This window comes from Bos javanicus, chromosome 6 (genome assembly GCF_032452875.1).
Source record: "Bos javanicus breed banteng chromosome 6, ARS-OSU_banteng_1.0, whole genome shotgun sequence".
NCBI lineage: Eukaryota > Metazoa > Chordata > Mammalia > Artiodactyla > Bovidae > Bos > Bos javanicus.
In genome coordinates, this window is record NC_083873.1 from 20,139,164 (window position 1) to 20,165,415 (window position 26,252).

Genomic DNA, 26,252 nt, shown 5'->3' on the forward strand with positions numbered 1-26,252 from the left:
ATCCAGCCATCTCATCCTCTGTCATCCCCTTCTCCTCCCGCCCCCAATCCCTCCCAGGATCAGAGTCTTTTCCAATGAGTCAACTCTTCACATGAGGTGGCCAAAGTATTGGAGTTTCAGCTTTAGCATCAGTCCTTCCAATGAACACCCAGGACTGATCTCCTTTAGGAAGGACTGGTTGGATCTCCTTGCAGTCCAAGGGACTCTCAAGAGTCTTCTCCAACATCACAGTTCAAAAGCATCAATTTTTCTGCACTCAGCTTTCTTCACAGTCCAACTCTCACATCCATACATGGCCACTGGAAAAACCATAGCCTTGACTAGACGGACCTTTGTTGGCAATGTAATGTCTCTGCTTTTGAATATGCTATCTAAGTTGGTCATAACTTTCCTTCCAAGGAGTAAGCGTCTTTTAATTTCATGGCTGCAGTCATCATCTGCAGTGATTTTGGAGCCCAAAAAAATAAAGTCTGACATTGTTTCCACTGTTTCCCCATGTATTTCCCATTAAGTGATGGGACCAGATGCCATAATCTTAGTTTTCTGAATGTTGAGCTTTAAGCCAACTTTTTCACTCTCCTCTTTCATTTTCATCAAGAGTCTTTTTAGTTCTTCTTCATTTTCTGCCGTAAGGGTGGTTTAATCATATATTTTTAGTTTTAAAATAAAAATTCCATTAGGGAGATTCCATATAATCTTTGTTAAGTAAACTTTGAAATTTGGAAACAGCTCGTTTATAGCGTAAATCATGGCTGTACACTATTTGTCAGAACTTAAGACACCTATTACGAAAATTTTTAAAAACAGGGTAATACCTATTTAGGTGCCTGCTTTTAGCTGTATTATAATTTGAATTGCTACTTAATGTTACAGACTAGTCCATTTTAGCTCTTTGATTCTTTAAATATTATGTAAGTCTGATTTTGGGGGCTTCCCTGGTGGCTCAGATGGTAAAGCGTCTGTCTGCAATGCAGGAGACCTGGGTTTGATCCCTGGGTTGGAAAGATCCCCTGGAGAAGGAAGTGGCAGCCCATTTCAGTATTCTTGCCTGGAAAATCCCATGGACGGCGGAGCCTGGTAGTCTACTGTCCATGGGGTCGCAAAGAGTCAAACACGACTAAGCGACTTCACTTCACTTTACTTCTGATTTTTACTGGGTTTTGTTATTTTTTGTTTTTTATTTCATTAGTGATTCATCTCAGTTCTGCTTTCTAAAATTAATCCAAAACTAACCATTTGTCATCACCTTCCTACAGTTACAATTATCAAAGCCCTCCCTCCTCATATTTCACCTGCATGTACACTCAGTAGCCTCATGTTGGATTTCCTGCTTCCCCTTCTTCCTCTGCACAGTCTTTTCCCTAAAAGACAATTAGAATTCTTCCTGAAAACACATACTCCTCTGCCCAGAATCCTGTACGGTGTCTCATCCCAAAGTCAGGTCCGTAGTGTGACCCCTGAAGTCCTACGTTACTGCTTCTTTAATCTCATCTCCTGACACTCTCAACTCTGCTCTAAATCCGGGCTTTCTTACCGTCTTCCTCAAGCATTCAGTGCACACTCATACCTTAGAATATTGGTACCTAGTCTTCCTCCCAGGACTCCTTTTCTGGATGTTTGAATGAGTCACTCCCACACTTCATCTAAGAATTTACTAAAATACTTTTTGTTAGAAGCTGTCCTTGACCTCTCATATCTAAAATCCTCTCCCCACCTCATTTGCAGAGTGACTGACACATAATTGTAGATTTTTGCGTCTTTGTTTCATCTTTAACTTACCCAGGCCTATTTTGACAGCAGATGTTTTTTAACAGTCTCTCTTATTGATTTCCTTCAAAAACATTCACAGTAATTTTATAGAAACAAAATCTCATTTTTGTACTGATAAAGTCACTGACTTATATAACATTTTATTAAATTTCATAATTATAACACTAGACATCGTTGGCATAAATATTTGGAAATAAATACACCTGATGCTTGGCAAAGCTAAAATTTAACTCGTGGGAGCAAAGTGCAGGCCTCATTCTAGGGTTGTCTGCTAGACTCAGCAGACTGACTACTGGCAACATCAGGCAGAATATGCTACAGAAGTAGAGAGTCTTTGTTAATCGTCCAGGGAATTGATTGAGTAGATCTCAATTAAAAGAGTTTGATTTGTAGTTAAAAAGAGAACCGAAATAAGCTTAGCTTGATTATATAAAGGAGCACTTCTAGAGTATTTTTTTATTTTTGGATTAGTTCATCTTGAAAATAAATTATATAATTATTTATAGTAGAAACTTTCATATAAAATTAATTCCAAGAGTGGAAGTAGATGACCACCAGAGAATTGCTGCTTTTCTTACAATGAACATATATTTTAAAAATTTATGAAAATGGCTAATAGATGGTTGTGCAACACTGTGGATGTACTTAATGCCACTGAAACAAACACTTAAAAATGGTAAATTTTATGTTATGGATATTTTACCATAATAAAACCAAAATAAAAATACATCTATACTTAAAAATAATATAAATAAACCTGTGACATATTATTAATGTGCAATATAGAAGAAAAGCTAGGATTCATGGAATTAGAAGACTTGTATTTGTATAATACTAGTTCTACCATGAATGAGTTGAAAGCATTTTACCCAAATTTTACATTTTCTTAGCTGTAGTTTCTTACATTTAATACAAATTTACTTACTCTTCACAACTCTCAGGAGTTTTATGAGGAACAAATGAGGTTATTTATATAAAAATCTTTAAAGAACTGTAAATCAGTTTATAGTCTTAGGTGGAATTTTTCATATTTTTGGAAGAGTAATTCATTGAACTGATTTAGTATTGTATGTAAAGTCTTGGCTGGAAGCATTTGCTATTGAGATTTTAAAATATTTAAATTACTTATTTTAAATGTTTTGGTTTTTTTGAAAATGCAGCTGTTTTTGATCCAGGGTATAATTAATTGAGAATGGAAAAGTTTGACTTATATTTTGAGAGTTCTACTTCTTATTGGCATTATTAAATGTTCAGGTTTTTTGTTATTGATGTCATTTCTTAACAGATCCCCTTTATAACTTCTGAAGGGAAAACCTTGCAAACTGAGGTGCATACTAAATAACTTAGCTTTTCCTTTCTTATTTGAAGTCAGTGTGTTAAAAAGCAGTTATTAAAAAAAAGGTTTATGCAGTGGGACAAAAAGTGGCAGATTGGGCAAGGTATAATGATACCATAAATCAGACGTGTGTGTGTGTGTGTGTGTGTGTGTGTATGTCAGTCGCTCAGTCATGTCTGGCTCTTTGCGACCCCATGTACTGTAGCCCACCAGGCTCCTTTGTCCGTGGGATTCTCCAGACAAGAGTAAGTAATAGAAAATTATTCATTTTGGACATTGATTAAAGTGCATTTCTGGTTGCTCACCTTCCATAGTCTAAAAGATATTTTTTTCCTGCCAGTAAGAAAACAGTGATTTGGAGGAGTTCAGTTAATTTACAGAGGTTTTTTTGTTTTTTGCAAAAATAGAGATAGAATGTAGGAAAATGGTCAGTACAAACTCACTTTGGCAGGAACTTTTTTGCAAGATAAAGGGAAAAAATCAGAATTTAATTAGGCGAAATCTATTGAATGTGCTATTGGGGCCGTAACAAAGAGCTCTGTGACCTGGTATACAGTGTACAGTGCTAAAATAATGTGATCTTAATCTTTGGAATTCACTGTTTTAAACATCTTCTGTCAATTAATATGTACTCATTCTGATTAATAGAGCTGGTGTAGTCTGTGTTCAGTTTCAAGGGATTCTTTTTCCTCTTAGTTAGTTGTAGCATTTCTGCAGTTTGCTCCAGAATTATTATTTTCGATAATGTGGCCCATTGGCATATTTTAAAATTTTAAATGTGAGTGCCTTTAGGCAGCATACTCAGTCGTTTGCCATAGTCTCTGCCATTCCTATGGTTTCTGCCTTACTACACTTATTTCACTTATGTGAAACACCTGGCCTTTAGAGACATGTCACTCTTGCTCAATTTTTACATAAAGGCACGGGCAAGCATAAAAAGGAAAAGGATAATTTCTGTCTGTTCAACTCATACCTTTTCCCGTCATGCCTAGTGAGTGGGGATTCCCACAAGGCTTGGATGAGCAGATCTGAAACTGAGTGATCGTTAAATTATCCCTATGCATGGTGTCATCTCCTGGTTTATTTATAGCTTTCTAATTTTTCAAGTGCTATTAGTGTGTCATTTGCCATAACATATTGTGAATAAAGGACTATGCTAAATTTCTGTTAAGCCACAGTCTACTGGAGGTAAAGACTTCCAGTTTTATCTAGATATTTCTCATACTTTTTTTCCTAAGATATGCAAGAATTTTTATGCTGTTCTTTTTTTGTTAAACAGAGCAAAATAAATTAGTGGAATATAAAGATAAGAGCTGATGAGCATGCCACTAATGGAGAAAAAGGGGTATTTTCTAAGAATTGGTTTTTTCCCCCATCCCATCTACCTTTGATGTCAATCAAAACATACCATTGGCCATTCAGTGCAATATGCTTGCTGTGCACATACACCAGTTGCTTCATGTACAATAAAGGAATGGGGAAGGGGAAAATGAAAGAATAGAGAAACTATATTGTAGTAGTCAGAATGTGGTGGAACCAAATTATAGTTTTCTAGTTGAAAATGTCTTCTTGATCTGGAGGAACGGAATTCTGAAGTGAAGTGTGAAAATGAAAGTCACTTGCTCAGTCCTGTCTGACTCTTTGTGAACCCATGGGCTACACAGTCCATGGAATTCTCCAGGCACGAATACTGGAGTGGGTTGCCTTTCCCTTCTCCAGGAGATATTCCCAACCCAGGGATCGAACCCAGGTCTCCCACACTGCAGGCAGAATTCTTTACCAGCTGAACCACCAGGGAAGCCCATGAATACTGGAGTGGGTAGTCTATCCCTTCTCTAGAGGATCTTCCTGACCCAGGAATAGAACCGGGGTCTCTTGCATTGCAGGCGGATTCTTTACCAGCTGAGCTACCAGGAGTAAAATTTAAAGTTCCCTTTTTAGTTGACACCTCCTGTCTGCTGCTGAAATACATTAATGGTATCTGCATCTTCCAACTGTGCAGGTGTGTCTGTCTCCTTGATTGGATGCGCATCAAATTGAGATCTGATCTGTCTCCTTGACAAACCCTGTTGTTCACAATAGGCTTTCATTAGTTTACTAAGTGGTGTATGCCTCTTAATTTTAAACTACACCACAGAACCAACCTGCCCCACCAATTTCAAATTAATATGATCGTTGTTCTCAGTCTTGACTCATGCTTGGGGTTTTTCGTCTGCCATGGCAAGCACCGGGAGCATCCTCAGCCCAGCCTCACAGGAGAGGTACCAGGTCCGCACAGAATAAGCACACAAGCAGCACTAGGAACTGCAGAAGGAGGCGGCAGCACTGGAGGAGGGAGAGGGCTTATGCCTCTCAGGCTTTTTGAACTGATACCTTTGGAAATGATACATTTCTTGGGGGCCTCTTTTGCGGGAGGAGGTCTATTACTAATGCAGTAATATTTCCAATTATATTAATATTTAAATGAATGTCCTCAAAATGGAATGGTTAAGGTGTTTACATGGTATTAGAACTTGAAGATAAACCCTATAAACCATTATTAATTTGAAATGAAAAACTCTGAACCATTCATGTATCATTCTATTTAAAATTGCCCTGACCACATTCTCTGTCTTTCTTACTCTGATTTATTTTTCTTTATCAGACTTTTCACCCCTTAAATTTTGTATTTGTGTCTCATCTCTTACTTCTGTGTACTCTTGTGGGCAGGGACTTGTTTCTGATTACTGTTCTGTTTCGTGGCTTACAACAGTGTCTGATGTATAATGAGAAACTTCCTAAATATTTGATGTAGGAGTCCATGCAACCCTCTCATGCAGCTGCCGTGTTTTCTATTATGGGCATGCCCTCCCCAGTCTACCTTCAGTGTCCTTTAGCTTAGTACATACGCAGTACAGATCCTGATGTTGTAACTCTTCCTACTCTAAACCCCGCATTGTCTTCAGAATGACAGCTGTCCTAAGTATATCTCACTTTAATGCAATTTGCTGTTTATCTGCCTGTGCATTTTTGGTTTTGCTTTTAATTAAAACTTTGATCTCCTTAAGGAAAAGAGTTGTTGCCTTCACCAACTTATCCCCTATACCTAACATGGTATCTGAAGGTGCTCAAGAAATGTTTGTACAATAAAGGTGTAGCAGTTTACATATGAAAAAAATGGAACTTCAGAGGTGATATGATACATGTTGGTGATTCTGCAGCAGAATCGGACTAACTCCCTCAGTCCAATGCTCTACCACTTAAAGGAGTGGATTTCTATTTTTAATGAAAAGTATTTTTGTTTCTTCACTTGCAGATATTGAGGATGTTAAGAAGTACAAACCTGGTTACTTAGAAGCTACCCTTAATTGGTTTAGATTTTATAAGATACCAGAAGGAAAACCGGAAAACCAGTTTGCTTTTAATGGAGAATTCAAGAACAAGGTGAAGTTGATCATCTTTATTTTAAAATGTGCCTGTGATACTTGTACTACATTTCTTTCACTTTGGGGGATTTCTTATGTGAATATTTGTGGATAGTATGATAATAGAAGGACTGTTTACTGACTTTCATGTTTAAGGACATTATTTTTATTTTTTAAAAAGTTTTAGGAGCTCTAAGTAAATCAGTAAGACTGATAAATACCTGTATCCATCCATTTCTCTATCAATATATCCTTCATCTCAGAAAATAAAAGATTTCCATGATCAGTCTAACTCTATAAATTGTAAATGAATAAAAATCTTTCATTTTACTGTTCTGGAGAGGAGGGAGTTACTTACCGTTAATGCAAATCCAAAGGGGCTTCCCTCCTAATTGTTCATTCTATCATGACTGAATTCAGCTACTTAACAGTTAAGAAAGTAAAAATTATCTTACTGTCAGAGGGTTTTTATATTAGAAAACTAAAAAGTTACCAAAAAGTGACTCTAATATGACACAAATGGAGAAAATGGACCTGAATTAAAGTCTAAAACTATTAGACTACTTCTTTTATTTATTTATTTTTACTACTTTTAAACGTATTTCCACTATATAAGTTTCACATTATAATCCAGCCTTTAAGTGAAAGTGTGAAAGTGAAGTCTCTCAGTCGTGTCCAACTCTTAGCGACCCCATGGACTGCAGCCCACCAGGCTCCTCCATCCATGGGATTTTCCAGGCAAGGGTACTGGAGTGGGATGCAATCACCTTTAACTGGGTACTAATAAATACAGTGTGTTTTGTAAGTAAAGTAAGCTATGGTCATCAAAACTTCAAAATTACAGTAAGTATTTTGTTATACAAGAGCTTATTGCTGAACGCAGTATTTTTAAAAGGTATATTAACCCTTAAGATCTTGAGGGCTTTGTCTCAGTTCAGTTCAGTTCAGTTCAGTCGCTCAGTCGTGTCCGACTCTTTGCGATCCCATGAATCGCAGCACACCAGGCCTCCCTGTCCGTCACCAACTCCCGGAGTTCACTGAGACTCACGTCCATCGAGTCAGTGATGCCATCCAGCCATCTCATCTTCTGTCATCCCCTTCTCTTCCTGCCCCCAATCCCTCCCAGCATCAGAGTCTTTTCCAATGAGTCAACTCTTCGCATGAGGTGGCCAAAGTACTGGAGTTTCAGCTTCAGCATCATTCCTTCCAAAGAAATCCCAGGGCTGATCTCCTTCAGAATGGACTGGTTGGATCTCCTTGCAGTCCAAGGGACTCTCAAGAGTCTTCTCCAACACCACAGTTCAAAACCATCAATTCTTCAGCTCTCAGTCTAGGATTTATTAAATATGGATATAAAACTACTAGGCTGTGATCTCTCACATAAAAATAAAATACTAAAAATTTATAAAATAAATTATTTTTTTCTTTTTCCTGTAAAATGTGTGTTGTATTTTATGTTTGAAACAATACACATTTCAAACCTATGTGTACCTTTGTGGCTCCTTATTGCCTTGGGGTTGGACTGCTAAATCATTCCATGAATTTATAAAAGAATGAGGTAGTTTGAGAATTTGGGGGGTTTGATTTCAAAAAACATTAATTTTTTTCTAAATGAAGACTGGGTCATTTATGCATCCCTTCAGAAAATAATCATTTTATGCATTGCTTTTTATCACTGCTGTTTAATATATTGAGCTTAACCCAGGAAAATTGAATTATATCTCTTCAACATGGTTGAACGGAGAAGGCAATGGCACCCCACTCCAGTACTCTTGCCTGGAAAATCCCATGGACGGAGGAGCCTGGTAGGCTGCAGTCCATGGGGTCGCTAGGAGTCGGACACGACTGAGCGACTTCACTTTCACTTTTCACTTTCATGCATTGGAGAAGGAAATGGCAACCCACTCCAGTGTTCTTGCCTGGAGAATCCCAGGGGTGGGGGAGCCTGATGGTCTGCCGTCTATGGGGTCCCACAGAGTCGGACACGACTGAAGCAACTTAGCAGCAGCAGCAGCAGCAGCAACATAGTTGAAAAGATGACTCTAGGCTGTAATCTAGATTTTTTTTTTTCATGCTGACTGCTTAAAGCAAGTACTGGAATCTGTTTTAATAATCAAAATTATCTGAATAATATAGTTAAAAATCTTTCCATGTATTTTCTAAATAATAAATTGACTTTTTGTCACATACCTTAGGAGTCTCTCCTGCACCACCTCACCAAGCATTAAGCCGTCTCCTTCATCTCAGGCAACAGCAGACCTGAGGGAAAGTTTTCTTCTCAGAAGTATATTTGCATCATTTTCTTCACATCATAATGTGTTTAGTTGTCACTGAAAAAGAGAGGAGCGAGTATGATTTAGTTAATACATAAGGACTCTGCTTAAGGAAATTTAGCAACATTTTGGGGGAAAAAATAAAAATGTTCTTCTTTGAAAAAATTAAGCAAGTTTTCCTTAAATGGTCTTACTAGATATGTGTCTGTTGTTGAGTTTTCATTTTTAGACACTATATGAATTCATGCTAAGAAAAAGATTTTTTAAATGTTGAGGTTTATTACCTTCAGACAGTGGATAGCCTAAAATGATTATTCAGTTAAACTACTTGCAGCATTGTTGATGATGAAATTATTAAGTTTGTGCTTATGTACAATCCAGATAGTAGGCTAATCGATTTACATGCAAGTCTTATTTATTCTTTCAGCAACGCTATGATTTAAATCAGGGATTGGCAACTTTTTCTTTTTCTGTAAGAACAGATGTGTTCTCTGTCACAAATACTCAGCTCTTCCAGTGCAGTCAGGGGCTGTGCACAAATGCATGGATGGACATGGCTGTGCTCAGTAAAGCTTTATTTACAAAAGCATGTGGCAGGCTGGATTTGACCCAAAGGCCCAAGTGCGCCAGCTCCTGATTTAGTTGATTTTCATTACATTCCATCTTAAAGAAGAAGAAATTAAAACAATGAGTTTGAATAATCTGCACAAAGTCACACAGCTGGTAAATAAGGATATGAGAACTTACACTTAGGTTTGCCTGACTTTAGAGCTCATGTTCTTAATAATTAACTGTCATCCTATGACTAGTTCCAAGTTATTACTAGTATAATGATGTGATTGCTATGTCTGTTTTTGGTTTTTAACAGGCTTTTGCTCTTGAAGTCATTAAATCTGCTCACGAATGCTGGAAAGCCTTGCTCATGGACAAGTGTGATGGTGGGGCCATAAATTGGTAAGAATTTGTCTTTTCTATGTAGTGTTAATTTTTATTATTAATTGGTACTAAAGAGCCATATAATACTACTCAGATCTTTTGTTTGTTTCTTTTAAACAGAATTGCAATTTTTTTTTTTTTTTTCACTTAAAAAGTGTTTAAAGAGCACCTATTTGGAAAGCATTGCCAAGTACTGGGCACTGTGAAATTAGAAATTGACATGATCACTTTTCTCAAGGGATTTATAGTTTAGTAGGGAATATTGTCAAGTAAACAAGCATTTACTCACAATGAATTGTGATATATGCAAAGGTAGAGCAAAAAACAGTGATTTTTCAACATGCAGACATATGATTATTTAATATATGTTATATGTACCACATCATTTCTTGGTAAGAGTAAAAAAAAGCCTCTTATCCAACATGATCTGGGTCACCAGATAATTATTAAGGGGAATCAAACAAACATAAGATGTATAATTCAAACATTTTATTTTAGTTTAAAACATTTAAATGTATGTTTATTTATCAATCTGTGGATATAAGGCTAAGACTTTTTCTGTAGGGATTCCATGTAGACTATATAATAGAATAATATAATAGACTATATAATGGAGAATGAAGATCAGATCCTGCAATCTTTATACTCCTTATACTTAAAAACCTGTGTACATTCTTAGAATTCTTTTTATCTAACCTTTTACACTTGTCTTGGTGATGGTTTAGTTGCTAAGTTGTGTTTGACTCTTGTGACCCCATGGACTGTAGCCCACCAGGCTCCTCTATCCATGGGATTTTCCAGACAAGAATACTGGAGTGGATTGCCATTTCCTCCTCCAGGGGATCTTCCCAACCCAGGAATCGAATCCAGGTCTCCTACATTTCAGGCAGATTCTTTACTGACTGAGCTATGAGGGAAGCCCTTATAGCTGGGTTGTCTTACCCACACCTAATTTAACACCCAAGTTTTTATAGTAGCTCAGAGGTAAAGAACCACCTGGCAATGCACGAGATGTGAGTTCAGTCTCTGTGTCAGGAAGATCCCCTGGAGAAGGAAATGACAACCCACTCCAGTATTCTTGCCCGGAAAAATCCCATGGACAGAGGAGCCTGGTGGGCTACAGTCCATGGGTTCACAAAGAGTTGGACACGACCTATTGACTGATCACCGACAGCAGAGCCTTGACAGTGTTTGCAGCCTCAGTAGTTTTAGAGCCTACTTGGTGTCCATAGAAATAATTCTGTTTCCACATTCCCTTCATCAGGGAGTATCATATAGCTTAAATCATGAAGTTATAATAACAAAGGCAACTGACATAAAAGATTTGAACATGAAAACAACTGACTCTTGGTAAGCCTAACTAACAAGCAAAAATACAGTCTTTCTGGCAAGCAGAAACCTACCCAAGTTCATTGTCCTCTTTGAATCAGAAAATGGGAAGCCATTTATTCTTTCAGTAAGTACTGATTGAGGGGCTCCTGCCAGGTACTGTGCTGGAGTACAGTGAATCTACTCCTTGTGCTCTTGGAGCCCAAAGTCTGGGAATCAAGAGGGAAATCATTAAAAAAAAAAAAAAGGAAATCATTAGACCAAAGGAATATGGGATAAAGAATTAGTCAGTCTCAGGGAATGTTTAATTCAAGTTCAGAGGCTTACCTTGTAAATGCTTGGGCATTATAGCTTCAGATTCTATTGCTCTCTTTTTAAAAAATTTTAATTATAGATGATTTACAATATTACATTAGTTTCTGCCCTACATCAGAGTATATCAGTTGTATGTATATATCCTTCCTTTTTTAGATTCTTTTCCCTTTTAGGTCATTACAGAGTACTGAGAAGAGTTCTGTATGTTTTACAATAGGTCCTTAATTAGTTGTCTATTTTATATATAGTAATGTGTCTACGTCAATACCAGTCTCCCAGTTTATACCTCCCTCCCTTCAACTCCTCCTTTCCCTACTGGTAACCAGAAGTTTTTTTTCTACATCTGTGACTGTTTCTGTTTTGTAAATAAGTTTTATTCTATCATTTTTTAAATTCCGTATATAAGGAATATCATATGATATTTTTTCTTGTCTGACACTCCACTCAGTATGACAGTCTCTACTGGTCCATCCATAATATGACAAATGGCATTATTTCATTTTTTCTGTGGCTGAGTAATATTCCATTGTATATATGTACCATATCTTTACCCATTCCTCTGGTGATGGATATTTAGGCTGCTTCTATGTCATCAGATTCAGTTTCTAGCATGACACTGTGGACTTCATCTTCTTCCATTTTTATTTTGTAGAACACTCTTTTTTTCCAGCATAGTTTTAAAAGTTAATTATTTCTAACATAAATATTGCAGTTTATTAACAAGAAAACTGGGTATAAATTAAATGTCATCTAGCCATTGCTATCCTAGTAACTAATAGGCTGAATTCTTCTTTCTGGGCAGATATCCTAAGTCATTTATTAATCTGATGGGCTCCCAGGTGGCGCTTGTGGTAAAGAATCTGCCTGCCAATGCAGGGGATACAAGAGACATGAGTTTAATCCCTGGGTTGGGAAGATCCCCTGAAGGAGGAAATGGCAATCCACTCCAATATTCTTGTCTGGAGAATCCCATGGACAGAGGAGCCTGGTGGCCTACAGTCCATGGGTTTGCTAAGAGTCGAATACGACTGAGCACAGAGACACACACATACACGCACATCCTCTAAAAAGAGGGGCTTCTGATTGTTCAAACACGCACGTGTGCGTGCACACACACACGTTCTAAAAAGAGGGGTTTCTGATTGTTCAAAGAGGTATTTGCCTGCTGCACTCAATATGCCAGCAAATTTGGAAAACTCAGCAGTGGCCACAGGACTGGAAAAGGTCAGTTTTCATTTCAATCCCAAAGAAAGGCAATGCCAAAGAATGCTCAAACTACCGCACAGTTGCACTCATCTCACACGCTAGTAAAGTCATGCTCAAAATTCTCCAAGCCAGGCTTCAGCAGTATGTGAACCGTGAACTTCCTGATGTTCAAGCTGGTTTTAGAAAAGGCAGAGGAACCAGAGATCAAATTGCCAACATCCGCTGGATCATCGAAAAAGCAAGAGAGTTCCAGAAAAACATCTATTTCTGCTTTATTGACTATGCCAAAGCCTTTGACTGTGTGGATCACAATAAACTGTGGAAAATTCTGAAAGAGATGGGAATACCAGACCAACTGATCTGCCTCTTGAGAAATTTGTATGCAGGTCAGGAAGCAACAGTTAGAACTAGACATGGAACAACAGACTGGTTCCAAATAGGAAAAGGAGTTCGTCAAGGCTGTATATTGTCACCCTGCTTATTTAACTTCTATGCAGAGTACATCATGAGAAACACTGGACTGGAAGAAGCACAAGCTGGAATTGAGATTGCCAGGAGAAATATCAATAACCTCAGATATGCAGATGACACACCCTTATGGCAGAAAGTGAAGAAGAACTAAAGAGACTCTTGATGAAAGTGAAAGTGGAGAGTGAAAAAGTTGGCTTAAAGCTCAACATTCAGAAAACTAAGATCATAGCATCCGGTCCCATCACTTCATGGGAAATAGATGGGGAAACAGTGGAAACAGTGGCTGACTTTATTTTTCTGGGCTCCAAAATTGTGACTGCAGCCGTGAAATCAAAAGACGCTTACTCCTTGGAAGGAAAGTTATGACCAACCTAGACAGCATATTAAAACACAGAGACATTACTTTGTCAACAAAGGTCCATCTAGTCAAGGCGATGGTTTTTCCAGCGGTCATGTATGGACGTGAGAGTTGGACTGTGAAGAAAGCTGAGCACCGAAGAATTGATGCTTTTGAACTGTGGTGTTGGAGAAGACTCTTGAGAGTCCCTTGGACTGCAAGGAGATCCAACCAGTCCTTCCTAAAGGAGATCAATCCTGGGTGTTCATTAGAAGGACTGATGTTGAAGCTGAAACTCCAATACTTTGGCCACCTGATGTAAAGACCTGACTCATTTGAAAAGACCCTGATGCTGGGAAAGATTGAGGGCAGGAGAAGGGGACGACAGAGGATGAGATGGCTGGATGGCATCACCGACTCGATGCACATGGGTTTGTGTGGACTCTGGGAGTTGGTGATGGACAGGGAGGCCTGGCGTGCCATAGTTCATGGAGTCGCAGAGTCAGACACAACTGAGCGACTGAACTGAACTCAGTTCCTTACAGTGTACTGTGTTGCTGCTGCTGCTGCTAAGTCGCTTCAATCGTGTCCGACTCTGTGTGACCCCATAGACGGCAGCCCACCAGGCTCCCCTGTCCCTGGGATTCTCCAGGCAAGAACACTGGAGTGGCTTGCCATTTCCTTCTCCAGTGCATTAAAGTGAAAAGTGAAAGTGAAGTTGCTCAGTCGTCTCCAACTCTTCATGACCCCATGGACTGCAGCCCACCAGGGTCCTCCACCCATGGGATTTTCCAGGCAAGAGTACTGGAGTGGGGTCCCATTGCCTTTGATTACCAAACCTTCCCACCTTCCTTTTTTACCTGTTCTCTCCATGTAAATAGGTTTAAGTCTGAACTGAAGGCAGTGTTTATCACAGTAGTTCTCTCACACAGTGTATATAGTACAGCGCAGTTACCTAGGGAAACCATCAGAAAGCTCAAGTTTGTTGTCCTCTTCTTTAAATCTGATGAATTAGGATCTTTGAGGAGAAGGATCTAAGTATCAGTATGTTTTAGAAGCTCTCTGGCTTCTGATGAGCCATTTGCTTAAAAACTATAAATCTAAATTTTTCAGAGAACAGACAATTGGTCCCTCTTGCCACGCAGCCTCATTTCCCATCACTTTTTGCCTTTTATTTCATGTTCCAGTAACTTAGAACCACCTGTCACTCCTCACAACTCTGTGCTTTTATTGATCTCTGGGGCATTTCTCATTTTGTCTCCTTTGCCATGATTTTCTTCTCACTTCTTAAACTGGCTGGCTTACTCATCTGTTAAGACTTTGTTTTGACTTCGCTTTCTCTGGGAAACTTTTCCCTCATCCTAGCCTTGTGCTCACTAAGGTGCCATTATACCTAGCTAAAGTGCTATTCCTTGCCCTGCTGTATAGTCTTATCACTGCATTTATTCATTAACTGCTTTTTTATGAATTTGTCTCCTCTGGAGTATAATTTCCTCAAACGTAGATGAATGAATAAAGATGCCGTATTCTTCTTTATATTCTTCATAAATATTCATATTTATATTCTACATGCCTGGCATGTAATAGCCACTCAGTAAATACATGTTGGAGTGATTGTTGGATAATATTTTAAAGTAAAAAAATATATATTGTGTTTTAAGTCCAGTAGTAACTCTTCTGTTTCTAGGAGCCCTGCATTTACTAAATTACTTCTCTTTTTCCAAATAAGTTTTATTATTGTTGTTTTTATTCTTTTTCCCCACTGCTTACTGTTTACTCTGGAAGCTGCATAGTTTTTTTAGCAGGGATAATTAAGTTATTGCTGTTTTTACTGAAAGCAACTTGAAATTCTCTGGAGGAAAAATACAGTTTTTGTCATTTGGTTTTATTACTCTTCAACTCTTCTCAGATTCTCTTTAATCACGATTTATATATCTACTTTATTCTTAAGAAATCAGGACTGAACTCTTCATTTCACCAGTTTGTTTTATGTCACTGATCATTATTCTGATCCAGATTTTTCAAGTTTTGACTGATTCTCAGCTGCCCTTCTAATTATAAAACTGCTTTAATTTCTTTACTCATAATTGTTTTATATTGTAGCTACTCTGTTTAACATCATCTTTACAAGACATACCATTAGATTTATCTTTGAAAAATACAGATGTGATTGTCATTTTTGTGCTTAAAATCTTCTTGTGACTCTCTTCAATTATAGGATCTAATCCAGCTCTTCTCTGTATTAAACATTGGGTCTAAACCGACTTTTCCAGCCTCATGTTCTTTTCCTCCTCTTTCATTGTCTTTCCTCCATGAATGCCTGCTCAGTCGTCAAAAAAAGCAGTTGAGATGTTACTTCTGCAAAGTGGTTTCATTTGTTATGTGCATGATTAACTGTACCCTCACTGTGTTCTCATATCGCTGCTTTCCATACATCTAGGTAGAACTTGGAGTCCGTTTTATTACTTTTTTTATGGTCTAAATTGAGTTTGTATTTTAGCCCAAGTGATAGGACTTGGCACATAGTAGGTAGTTTGAACATGCTTACTGAATGAAAAAATTATATAAATATTTATATGACATTTTCAATATATGTATATATGTTTTTTCATATATATGTATATATATTGTTTCAAATTATTTAAGTCTTGAAGCTGTTTCTACCTTTCCAGAGAAAGATATATTTAGTCCATATATAACTCCAGTTCTTTTAGCTTTATGTAGATTTACATCAATGCTAGTTTTCTTCAATGAACTCTGGAGGTTATGGTCCCAAATCATCATCGTCATTCGTATCTCTTTAAATCTTCTCTCTCCGTTGTCCTTGACTGTTTTGCTTTAGAAAGAAAAACCTTGACCAATCTGAATCTTGGACCCTGTCCTTGGGGATGAGTGTGGGCCTTTGTCTGATTTGATTGTCTTGAAGAAAATAATTTTCTCTTCACTAAAATTCCATATTGTTGGTCCTGTAAATTTCATCTTTTAGATATTTTTTATTATTTGCAGGTAATTTTCTCTTTCTGTTTCTTTTTATTTAATCACTAATTTTCCTTATTATGTATCTGTTAATTTTTTTATTATTTGTAAGTGAAATTTGGTTTGTTGTGCACAGAAATTTTGATGTTGTTGATCTTTTGGGCTAGTATGTCTGCTTGTTTTGGTCAGCAAATGATGTAGTCAGCAAAGGCTATACAATGATTATAAATTTAGAGCAAAATATTGAATGTCTTACTATTAAAAGGAAAGCAGCACATTCTTCCTTGTGATGATGATGATGATTTTTGGCTGCACTACATAGCATGTGGGATCTTAGTTTCTCAGCCAGCAGTCAAACCTGTGGCCCTTGCATAAGAAGCCTGTAGTCTTAACCACTGGACTGCCAAGGACATTCCCCTGCGTCTTTATTTTTAATCTCATTTATAGTAAGCACCATCAGTTTAGTCATCTTTCCTTGAAGGGATTGTACTGCTTTTCCTCCCGTAGGGCATAGACATAGCTAGAAAGAACCCTGAATATTTTAATGTCCAGGGAGGTTCCATGGTTCAGTATTGTGTCCCCAGCATTTAAAAATGTCCTAAATATGTTGGTATAAGAATAATTTTTTGAATCAATCAATAAATATGAATCAGTATAAATTTTTATATAAGGGCCAGTTCAGAGGAAATAAAAATATTTCTTGATAACTTGCCTTTTATCATACCTTCAAACATCCAAAGTAAATCCTGAGGAAAGCATATCGCAACCCAGGTTTTATTCTTCATTAACTAGAAGGTTATTAGTGAGGAAGGTGGCACTATTTGTAGCAATAAAATGCTATTATTATTGTTGTTGTTATTGTTGTGGTTACTATTGCAGCAATAGTTACAAGGGGCTTTGTTACTTCTTATCTCTCCTCTTTTGTGTGTTATATATTATGCAAGAGTCTCCTAAGTCCATTTGTATATACCTTCCATTTCATGCCTAAAACAGCCATGCTAATAATTTGTCCAGGGTGAAAAATGGCAAAGCCTATTGACTTTCCTAGGTTTTACTGGTTACTTGTCGAGATATTTTATTGGGGATACTTTTTAACTTACTCGGTTTTTAAAATTTACAGTACTGGCTTGAATATTTTTTCTTGCCTAACATTTCTGTTGATGGCTTTGCTTTGTTGTGGGAGTAGAAGTTTACTTTAGAAATAGGTTATCAGGTTTAACAGATAAAAATATAGGATACCCACTCAAATCTAAATTTCAGACTTTAAATGTCTCATGTAATACTTGGGGCATATTTATACAAAAAATAATTTGCTGTTTATCTGAATTTCAGACTTAACTGGATTTTCTGTATTTTATCTGACAGCCATTTTTACAGAAGACTCCCTTTTCTCTCATCATCGTTTTCCCAGAATCCCCACTGAATGTTTCCCTTTGGTGTAGTTATAATGTTAATAACCTTGTGGTGTTGTTGTTCAGTTGCTAAGTCGTGCCCGACTCTTTGTGACCCCATGAACTGCAGCATGCCAGGCTTCTCTGTCCTTCACTGTCTCCCTGAATTTGCTCAGACTCATGTCCATTGAGTCAGTGATGCCATCCAACCATCTCATCCTCTGTCACCTCCTTCTCCTCTTGCCCTCAGTCTTTCCCAGCATCAGGGTCTTTTCCCATGAATCAGCTCTTCACATCAGGTGGCCAAAGTACTGGAGCTTCAGCATCAGTTTTTCCAGTGAATATTCATTATTTATTTCCTTTAGAATTGACTGATTTGATCTCCTTGCTGTCTAAGGAACTCTCAAGAGTCTTCCCCAGTACAACAGTTCAAAAGCATCAATTCTTTGGTGATCAGCCTTCTTTATGGTCCAACTCTCCCACCTGCACATGACTACTGGAAAAACCATAGCTTTGACTAGACAGACCTTTGTCGGCAAAGTGGTATCTCTGCTTTTTAATATACTGTCTAGGTTTGTCACAGCTATTCTTCCAAGGAGTAAGCATCTTTTAATTTTGTGGCTGCAGTCACTGTCTGCATTGATTTTGGAGCCCAAGAAAATGACACTGTTTCCACATTTTACCCATCTGTTTGCCATGAAGTGAATAGGACTGGATGCCATGTGTATATACGTAAGACCTTATGTATAGCATATTCATTATACACCATGCTTTCTTCAGAGGAGTAGCACTTAAGACTTTGCAGTGTCTGTTTTTTTGCCTTGTTCCTTTTAAATTTAGATTTTCTTTAGAGAAATATCTCACTTATAAGACCTTACCTTTTTCAGTTTTTAGCTTACTTAAACAAGGGCTGTGGAGAAGAGAGTAGTTTATTCTTAAAGATGATAATGCCAGCTTTCATCAAACATCAACATTCATGCAAGGAATGAAAACAAATTCCACACTGAGTCTGAGTACAAAGCAAAATGACCACTTTCATAATCACTGTGTATCCAGTATCTGATTATAGACATATGTAGTTTAAAAGATAAATAGCTAGACAGATCTTTTTATCATATATGTCCCAGAATATTTCATAAAGCCATCGCCAAAATAAATTTGATAATGTGTATGCCTAAGATCTACTTGGGGAGCCTGTGTATGTATGTGTGTGTGTGTTTCATCTATTAATTATCTCCCTTAGGGATCTGCTAATCATTTATTTCTTCAATTTTGAAAAAATTAATTTGGTTTTAACTCCCTTCTCTACTACCTTTTTCTGGATCCACTTTAATCTGATTTCTTTGATGAAATTTTTTTAAAAATCAGACTTAAAAAGTTTGACGGGAGTAATGCCTATGCTTTCATCTGGGAAGTAAGGAAGACGTGGTGGGCGGCATACTTGTGGAGAGAGTAGGCTGGTCCGCACTGTGTTTGAAGGCTCTGGCCTCACAGAACCTTCTCTGACCGTGGGAGGAGCTGCTGTCCGTGCCTTGCTGCACTTGCGTACCTGCACAGAAGCTCAGTCTTGGTGTCATGTGGCTTCCTCTCACGACTCTGAGCTCAGCCTTTCATACCTGTCTGAGCCTCTACAGTGTTTACCACCTCACTTAAAGGAAAATTCTTCCTTATGATCCTCGATCTGTGGGTCAAATTTGTTTCTCTTTTCTTCAGTAACGGTGAAGAGTAGTGAAATGCCTTTTACATATACCAGAGTAGTATTTACATTTGTATACTATCATTTGGTTTTTTTTTCAAGTTCTGAAGAGTGCAATGCTGTGGAACACTCTCTAACTTTGCCTGAAGGAATGTACAAGACTCTCATTTGTCCTAATTTATATTCATGCAGGTTCTTTTTTAGGGTATCTTAATCACATTCCTACAGTGCTGTAGCATTCTACATTAGAAGATCCCTTGTCTCCTTTTGAGGTGGGATTAGAGGGGCGAGAGAGAGAGTGTGTGTGTTACCAAGTGAGATCTGGAGACTCTGTAACTATTGGCTGGGATCATACACTTAAATGTAAAGTGTTTGAGAGTTGGTTTTATTTTTGGTAATTGCTCCTTTTTTATCCTGTCTAACAGTTATATTCTCTTTTCCTCTCCAGCACAAATGTGCAGGTATGTGATAGCCCTTTCCATTGCTCTCAAGAGGAAGCAAGATCATTAGTTGAATCGGTAAGCAACAGATGTCCAAAGCATCCTTTATTCTAGTAAATGTCATGGGGAAGTCTAACAGAAATTCTGAAAAATCTATCAGTGAAATGTATCATATCTTTTGGGGAGGATAACATTAAAAACTAACATTAAAATTATTTTGTATCCAAGGAATTTAGATTTCAAACTTGTTACTGTTGTTCTGTTTTCTGAAGTACATTAACCATGTAACTAATTTCATATGATACTATTTTTCACCAGTTTATTATTGTTTAAATCCATTAGTGCTCCTCTGCACTAACCTGTCCTCACAAGTTATCTACTCAGTGTCTAAATTGTGACTGGCTGCTGGCATGGGTGCATTTTGTCTCAAGAAAAAAAAAAGTTTCTTTTCCTTTTTTTTTTCCATTTAGTTTGGTTACCTCACAAACTTTCCTTCTAAGGAGAATATCTTCAGATTTTTACAGGTCTTAGTGATAATGCTGCCTTGAGGCAACTGAATTTATTAGTAAAGTAATACTTGACTTGGAGACCACTAAATAAGAAAATTCAAATTCAGATAATCAAGTAATATTGCTGTGTAAAGCATGTTCAGGAGTGATCTTAGGCTAGAAATCCCATCTATAAATTAAAGGTTTCTGGGGTTTTTTCCTTAAACTAATTATCAGATAGAAAACTAGTGAGTTTAGCTCTTTACTTCAGGACCAACAAAAATGTTTACTCACAATGGCTGCTTTGAATTGTTTTTCACTAATTAATCAGCTGTTTAATTATTGCCTACTATGTGTGGTTAGATTCTAGGTACTGGAGATGCAGTATTACAGAGAAGATACAAAAACCTGTCCTCGTATAGCTAACATTCTAGTTGCAGTGATGGATAATAAATACTCAAGTGAAATATAAAGTGTTTCTGAATGTGATAAATGCAGTGATGAAAAATGAGCCAGGGAAGAGGGGATACAGTGCCTGGAGTCGGGGGTGGGGCGGGCACTGTAGTGCCTGGGAAGCAGTGGGGGATAGCCGCATGAACCGAGAACTGACCTGAATCTAGATTTGTAGATGGTCAGGGACTATGCCATGTGACTGTCTGAACAAAGAGCATTCCACACCGCAGACCGAAGGCCATGAGGCAAGTGGGTGCTTGATGTGTTCACGAAACACCCAAGAAACCACAGTGACTGGTGGAGTAGGGGAGTCTAGGGGAGAAAGAAGGAGCTGAGATCAAAAATGTTTGGTCTAGGGTGAAAATGGAGGCAAATTATTATGAAAGACCTTGTGGAAAACACCCTGTAAAGATTATTTTAAGAATTTCATTTCTTATTCTGAATAAGATGGAACCATTGAAAGGTTTTGAGCAAAGGTATGATATAATGATATGATCTGACTTAGATTTTAACAAGATCACTCCGGCTGTGTTGGCAAGAATGGGCTCCAGGGAGGCAAGGAAGGTTCAGGAGAGCCCTGATAATCATGCACGCTACGATGTCAGTTTATTTTCTCCAAGTTTTCAGCTTTGTATCTGTGTCAAATACATTCTGAACTTAGTTCTCATTTATTATTCTTTAAGAAAAAAATAGAGGAAAACAAGTTAATAACTTTTTATCTTTATTCATGTAGTCTCCCCTTAATCTCAGATTAAGACCATTCCACTTTATGGGACTTCACTGGTGGTCCAGTGGCTAAGACTCCACACTCCCAATGCAGGAGACCGGAGTTTGATCCCTGGTCAGGAAACTAGATCCCACGTGCAGCTAAAAAAAGAAAAAAGACTATTCATTTTTAGTTTCAAATTTATAAATGATAGGTATAACAGACTTGTTTTGAAGTTAGCTGCAAGATGAAAGTTTCTGTCTTACATCTTAAAAAAAAAAAAAATCCTAACATTTTAGTAGGGAAAGTCCTCTTAAAATAATTGGAGAACATGGATATGATCTAGGTAGTTAGATATGGGGGACAAGATTAGAATTCAGAAACATTAACATCCAGATTTAATTATATGGTTTGGTAGCTTTGCTCTGTTTCATAATGATGAAGAAGGTGCTATGCTGATTTTTCACTGAGAAAGCTGTAGTAGAAAATAAAAATGCAGAGAAAGCAGTCCTTCATCAGCTCTAGTGAAAATTACTGTATATGGGATTTCACCACTAAAAATTTGTAAGTCAAAGAATTGCTCTTTTAGCAGCCTCATTAGTGATTTTGGAGCTCAGATTAGGTAACATTTAGTCAAGAGGATTTTATCAGCTTGTAATAATGAAATTTTTTGTAGTCAGAGCATTTTGACTTGGCATTTTATCTCTTCCCTGGTAGCTCAGCTGGTAAAGAATCCGCCTGCAATGCAGGAGACCCCAGTTTGATTCCTGGGTTGGAAAGATCCCCTGGAAAAGGGATAGGGTACCCACTCCAGTATTCTTGGGCTTCCATGGTGGCTCAGCTGGTAAAGAATCCACCTCAGCTGGTAAAGAATCCGCCTTCAATGGGTTCGATCCCTGGGTTGGGAAGACCCCCCTGGAGAAGGGAATGGCTACCCGCTCCAGTATTCTGGCCTGGAGAATTCCATGGACTGTGTATAGTCCATGGGGTCATAGAGTCAGACATGACTGAGCGACTTTCACTTTATATCTTCAAAACCACATTGAGATGTTTGAATCAGCATTGCTTAGGTATAGATTCCCGTATCTCTCTATTGCTATATACTGAATGTTGCACTGACTTCAAAGGACTGTCGACTTTTATTTGTCCTTTGCTTGCTCAGAATAACTTAAGACATCACAGTCATCCATCAAATTTGATCATATTCATACCACATCAATCCTGGGCCTTTATGGAAACAAACTATAACCCCAAGGTTTATTAGTGGGCTTAAAATAAGCGAACTCATTCTTACAGGTTAATCAACTTAGGTAATATTATCTTAAGATAGATTTGAAGATGTTAAATGAGTCTGATCAGATCAGATCAGTTGCTCAGTCGTGTCCGACTCTTTGCGACCCCATGAATCGCAGCACGCCAGGCCTCCCTGTCCATCACCAACTCCTGGAGTTCACTCAGACTCACGTCCATCAAGTCAGTGATGCCATCCAGCCATCTCATCCTCTGTCGTCCCCTTCTCCTCTTGCCCCCAATCTCTCCCAGCATCAGAGTCTTTTCCAATGAGTCAACTCTTCACATGAGGTGGCCAAAGTACTGGAGTTTCAGCTTTAGCATCATTCCTTCCAAAGAAATCCCAGGACTGATCTCCTTAGGCCACAAAAAGAGTTGGAAAAAAAATGCTAAGGAGTTGAGGTAATGCAAACCACGTTCTCTGTCAGTAGTATAACACAGTTACCAATCAGTTAAAAAATATTAAAAGAAAAAATCCAAAATCCTTGTTGTTTGGAAACTAAAAACACTACTATATGTCATGCCAAAAAAATGAATTGTAACAAATTATAAAATATTTAAAATGAATAACTAAATCGCTCTGTGTCAAAACTTGCATGATGCTGCAAAAACAGTTTTTTTAAATATACAGCAGAAATAAAGAAAGAAAGTTGAGAGGCTAAATGTTCAACTCAAGAATTTCTGTTTTTTTCCTGTCTTTTCACATTATCGGAAAGAAAGTTATATAGGGTAGAGCAAATATTTAATGAAATAGAAAACAAGGAGATATGGAAAGGATCTGTTAAAACAGCAGCTGGGTTTTCATCATATAGAGCTGACAACATGGACAGACTTAATTCCCTGGTGACTCAGTCGGTCAGGAGTCTGCCTGCAGTGCAGGAGACCCGGGTTCAATCCCTGGGTGGGGAAGAGCCCCCAGAGAAGGAAATGGCAACCCATTCCAGTATTCTTACCTGGAGAATCTCATGGACAGAGGAGCCTGGGGGGCTACAGTCCACTGAGTCACAAGAGTCGAACACAACTTAGCGACTAAACCACCATTATAGGAAGGACTGTGAAAGAGAGAAGACATAAATAACAATATCCAAAATTAAAACAAAGACATTACAGACATAGGAGGTTTATAGGTGATCAGAAAGGAATACTCCAAGTTGCTTTTGGCAATACCTTTCTAAACATAGATGAATTGCCAGTCTTGTTTAAAATATAAATAACTACGTTAAATCAAGAACAAACAGACAACCCAAATAGACTTATCAACAGTTCAAGAGAATACTTAGTTATGAAAATGACAGTATCTCCCATGTTAATTAAAGAAGTCAATCTGTTTTTATAAGAATTCCAATAGGATTTTCACTGAACTTGGTAAGATAATCCTAAAGTTTATATGAAATATTAAAGGGGCAGGGATAACCTAAAGAAGACTGATAAATTTAAACAAAGTTTTTTTAATCTGTAAACAATTAAAGATACCACAGAATAAGTTAAAAGATATGCCACTGATTGGGAGATCTTTGCATGATGTGACAAAAGGATTAACAATTTATTCAAATCAACAGGAAGAAAATAACCCAGTAGGGGGGAAATGGGCAAGCAGTATGAATGGGCAACTCACAAGAGAGGGTATTTACGTTACCAGAAAACATGTGAAAATTTGCTCTATTTCTGCAGTGATCAGTGAAATCAAACTTAAGACACAGTGCAATTTCATGGTTATCAGATTGGCCAGCATTTTTAAGTGTTTTTAAACATGTGGAAAGGAGACCTCTCATACTAGTTGATGCGCTTGTGGGAGTATAAATTAGTATAACTACCTTGAAAAGCAGTTAAGTAATTTCTAGTATGGTTGAAGGTGCTTATAACCCACTACTCTGAAGTTACCTTTCTAGATATACATTCTATAGAGACACTAATACCTGTCTTTTTATAATCAGACATGGGCAAGTTGGAAACTGAACAAATGCCTGTCAATAGAAAACTGGGTAGATAAACTGTAGTATACTTATACAGTGGAATACTATACCATAGGTAAAATGTGTGAAATAAAACTATGTAACTCCACATGGATAAAATCTGAAAGTGTAGTGTTGGGTGAAAAAAATGTTTGCAACATTGTGTGTATTGTTGAAATAAATTTTAAAACACTCCAAGTAGCACGATAGATTTTTAGTGAATATAAACAGACATGTTTTTCACATTTTTAAAACATAAATAAGAACAATAAATACTGGTTTCAGCCAGTGTTCCTCCTAGTGGTTAGGAGAAGTTACTTCTGAGAAGGAATAAAAATAAATAAGGTTTTTATTTTTGATGAATAGGGAGAAAAAGAGACTTCAGTTATAAAGTTTCTGAAATAACAAAATGTTAACTCTAAAAAAAATCCAGAGAATAGATATTTGTTATAATGGTCTTTACATTTTCTGTGTTTTTGTAGTATTTAATAATTAACAGAATTTGAATGCCCAGAAAAAAAAATAATGAAACCAAAACTTTATTCTTTGTGAAGACCAGCAAAATTGATAACCTTTTAGCCAGAATGATCAGGAAAGAAAAGAGAAGACAAATCTTTAATGTCAGGAATGAGACGAGTGACATCACTACTGATTTGGGAGATAATAGGAGAACAGTCAAATGGCACCCCACTCCAGTACTCTTGCCTGGAAAATCCCATGGACGGAGGAGCCTGGTGCAGGGCAGTCCATGGGGTCGCTAGGAGTCAGACACGACTGAGCGACTTCACTTTCACTTTTCACTTTCATGCATTGGAGAAGGAAATGGCAACCCACTCCAGTGTTCTTGCCTGGAGAATCCCAGGGACAGAGGAGCCTGGTGGTCTGCCATCTATGGGGTCGCACAGAGTCGGACACGACTGAAGTGACTTAGCAGCAGCAGCAGCAGCAGAAGAACAGTAGAGAAATATTAGAAAAACTTTGCATCAGTTAATTTCAGAATTTGGATGAAACTGGACAGATTCCTTGAAATACATAAAATACCAAAGCTAACTGAAGAAGAAATAGGTGTAAACAAATTAAATCTGTACTTAAAATATCTTTCTGTAAACACAACCCTGGGCCTTGACTCCTGCTACTTTTATTCAGCATTTACCAAAGGTTCTAGCCAGTACAGTAAGGCATTAAAAAGAAGGAAAGGCATACAGGTTGTAAAGGGAGATGCATGAATGTCTATATTGAATATTCAATAAAATGAACCTAAAAGCTATTATAATAAGTGATTTTAGCAAGGTTGCAGGATTCAGGCTCAGTGTACAGTAAACAGTTGTGTTTTTATGTATTAGCAACAAAAATTAGAAACTAAAAATAAATACATTATTTATAATGGCTTCAAAAATGTGAAACACTTCAGAATAAATCTGGAAAAAAAATATATGAAGATCCTGAACCCTGAAAACTATCACATATAGCCCATAGATGTAGA

General features: G+C 37.5%; 1 protein-coding gene and 1 pseudogene across 4 annotated transcripts in view; one reads left to right on the forward strand and one right to left on the reverse strand.

Annotated features, from left to right (window-relative positions):
- Positions 1-26,252, forward strand: part of PPA2 (inorganic pyrophosphatase 2) — a 97,852-nt gene that overhangs the window by 63,020 nt on the left and 8,580 nt on the right. For all 4 annotated transcript variants that reach the window (XM_061419476.1, XM_061419477.1, XM_061419478.1 and 1 more), the window contains 3 exons: positions 6,402-6,529; positions 9,652-9,737; positions 19,889-19,958. In XM_061419476.1, coding sequence (XP_061275460.1) covers positions 6,402-6,529; positions 9,652-9,737; positions 19,889-19,958 — 284 coding nt within the window. The remainder of the gene's footprint in view (positions 1-6,401; positions 6,530-9,651; positions 9,738-19,888; positions 19,959-26,252) is intronic.
- LOC133249296 (small ubiquitin-related modifier 2-like) lies at positions 4,375-5,325 on the reverse strand (annotated as a pseudogene).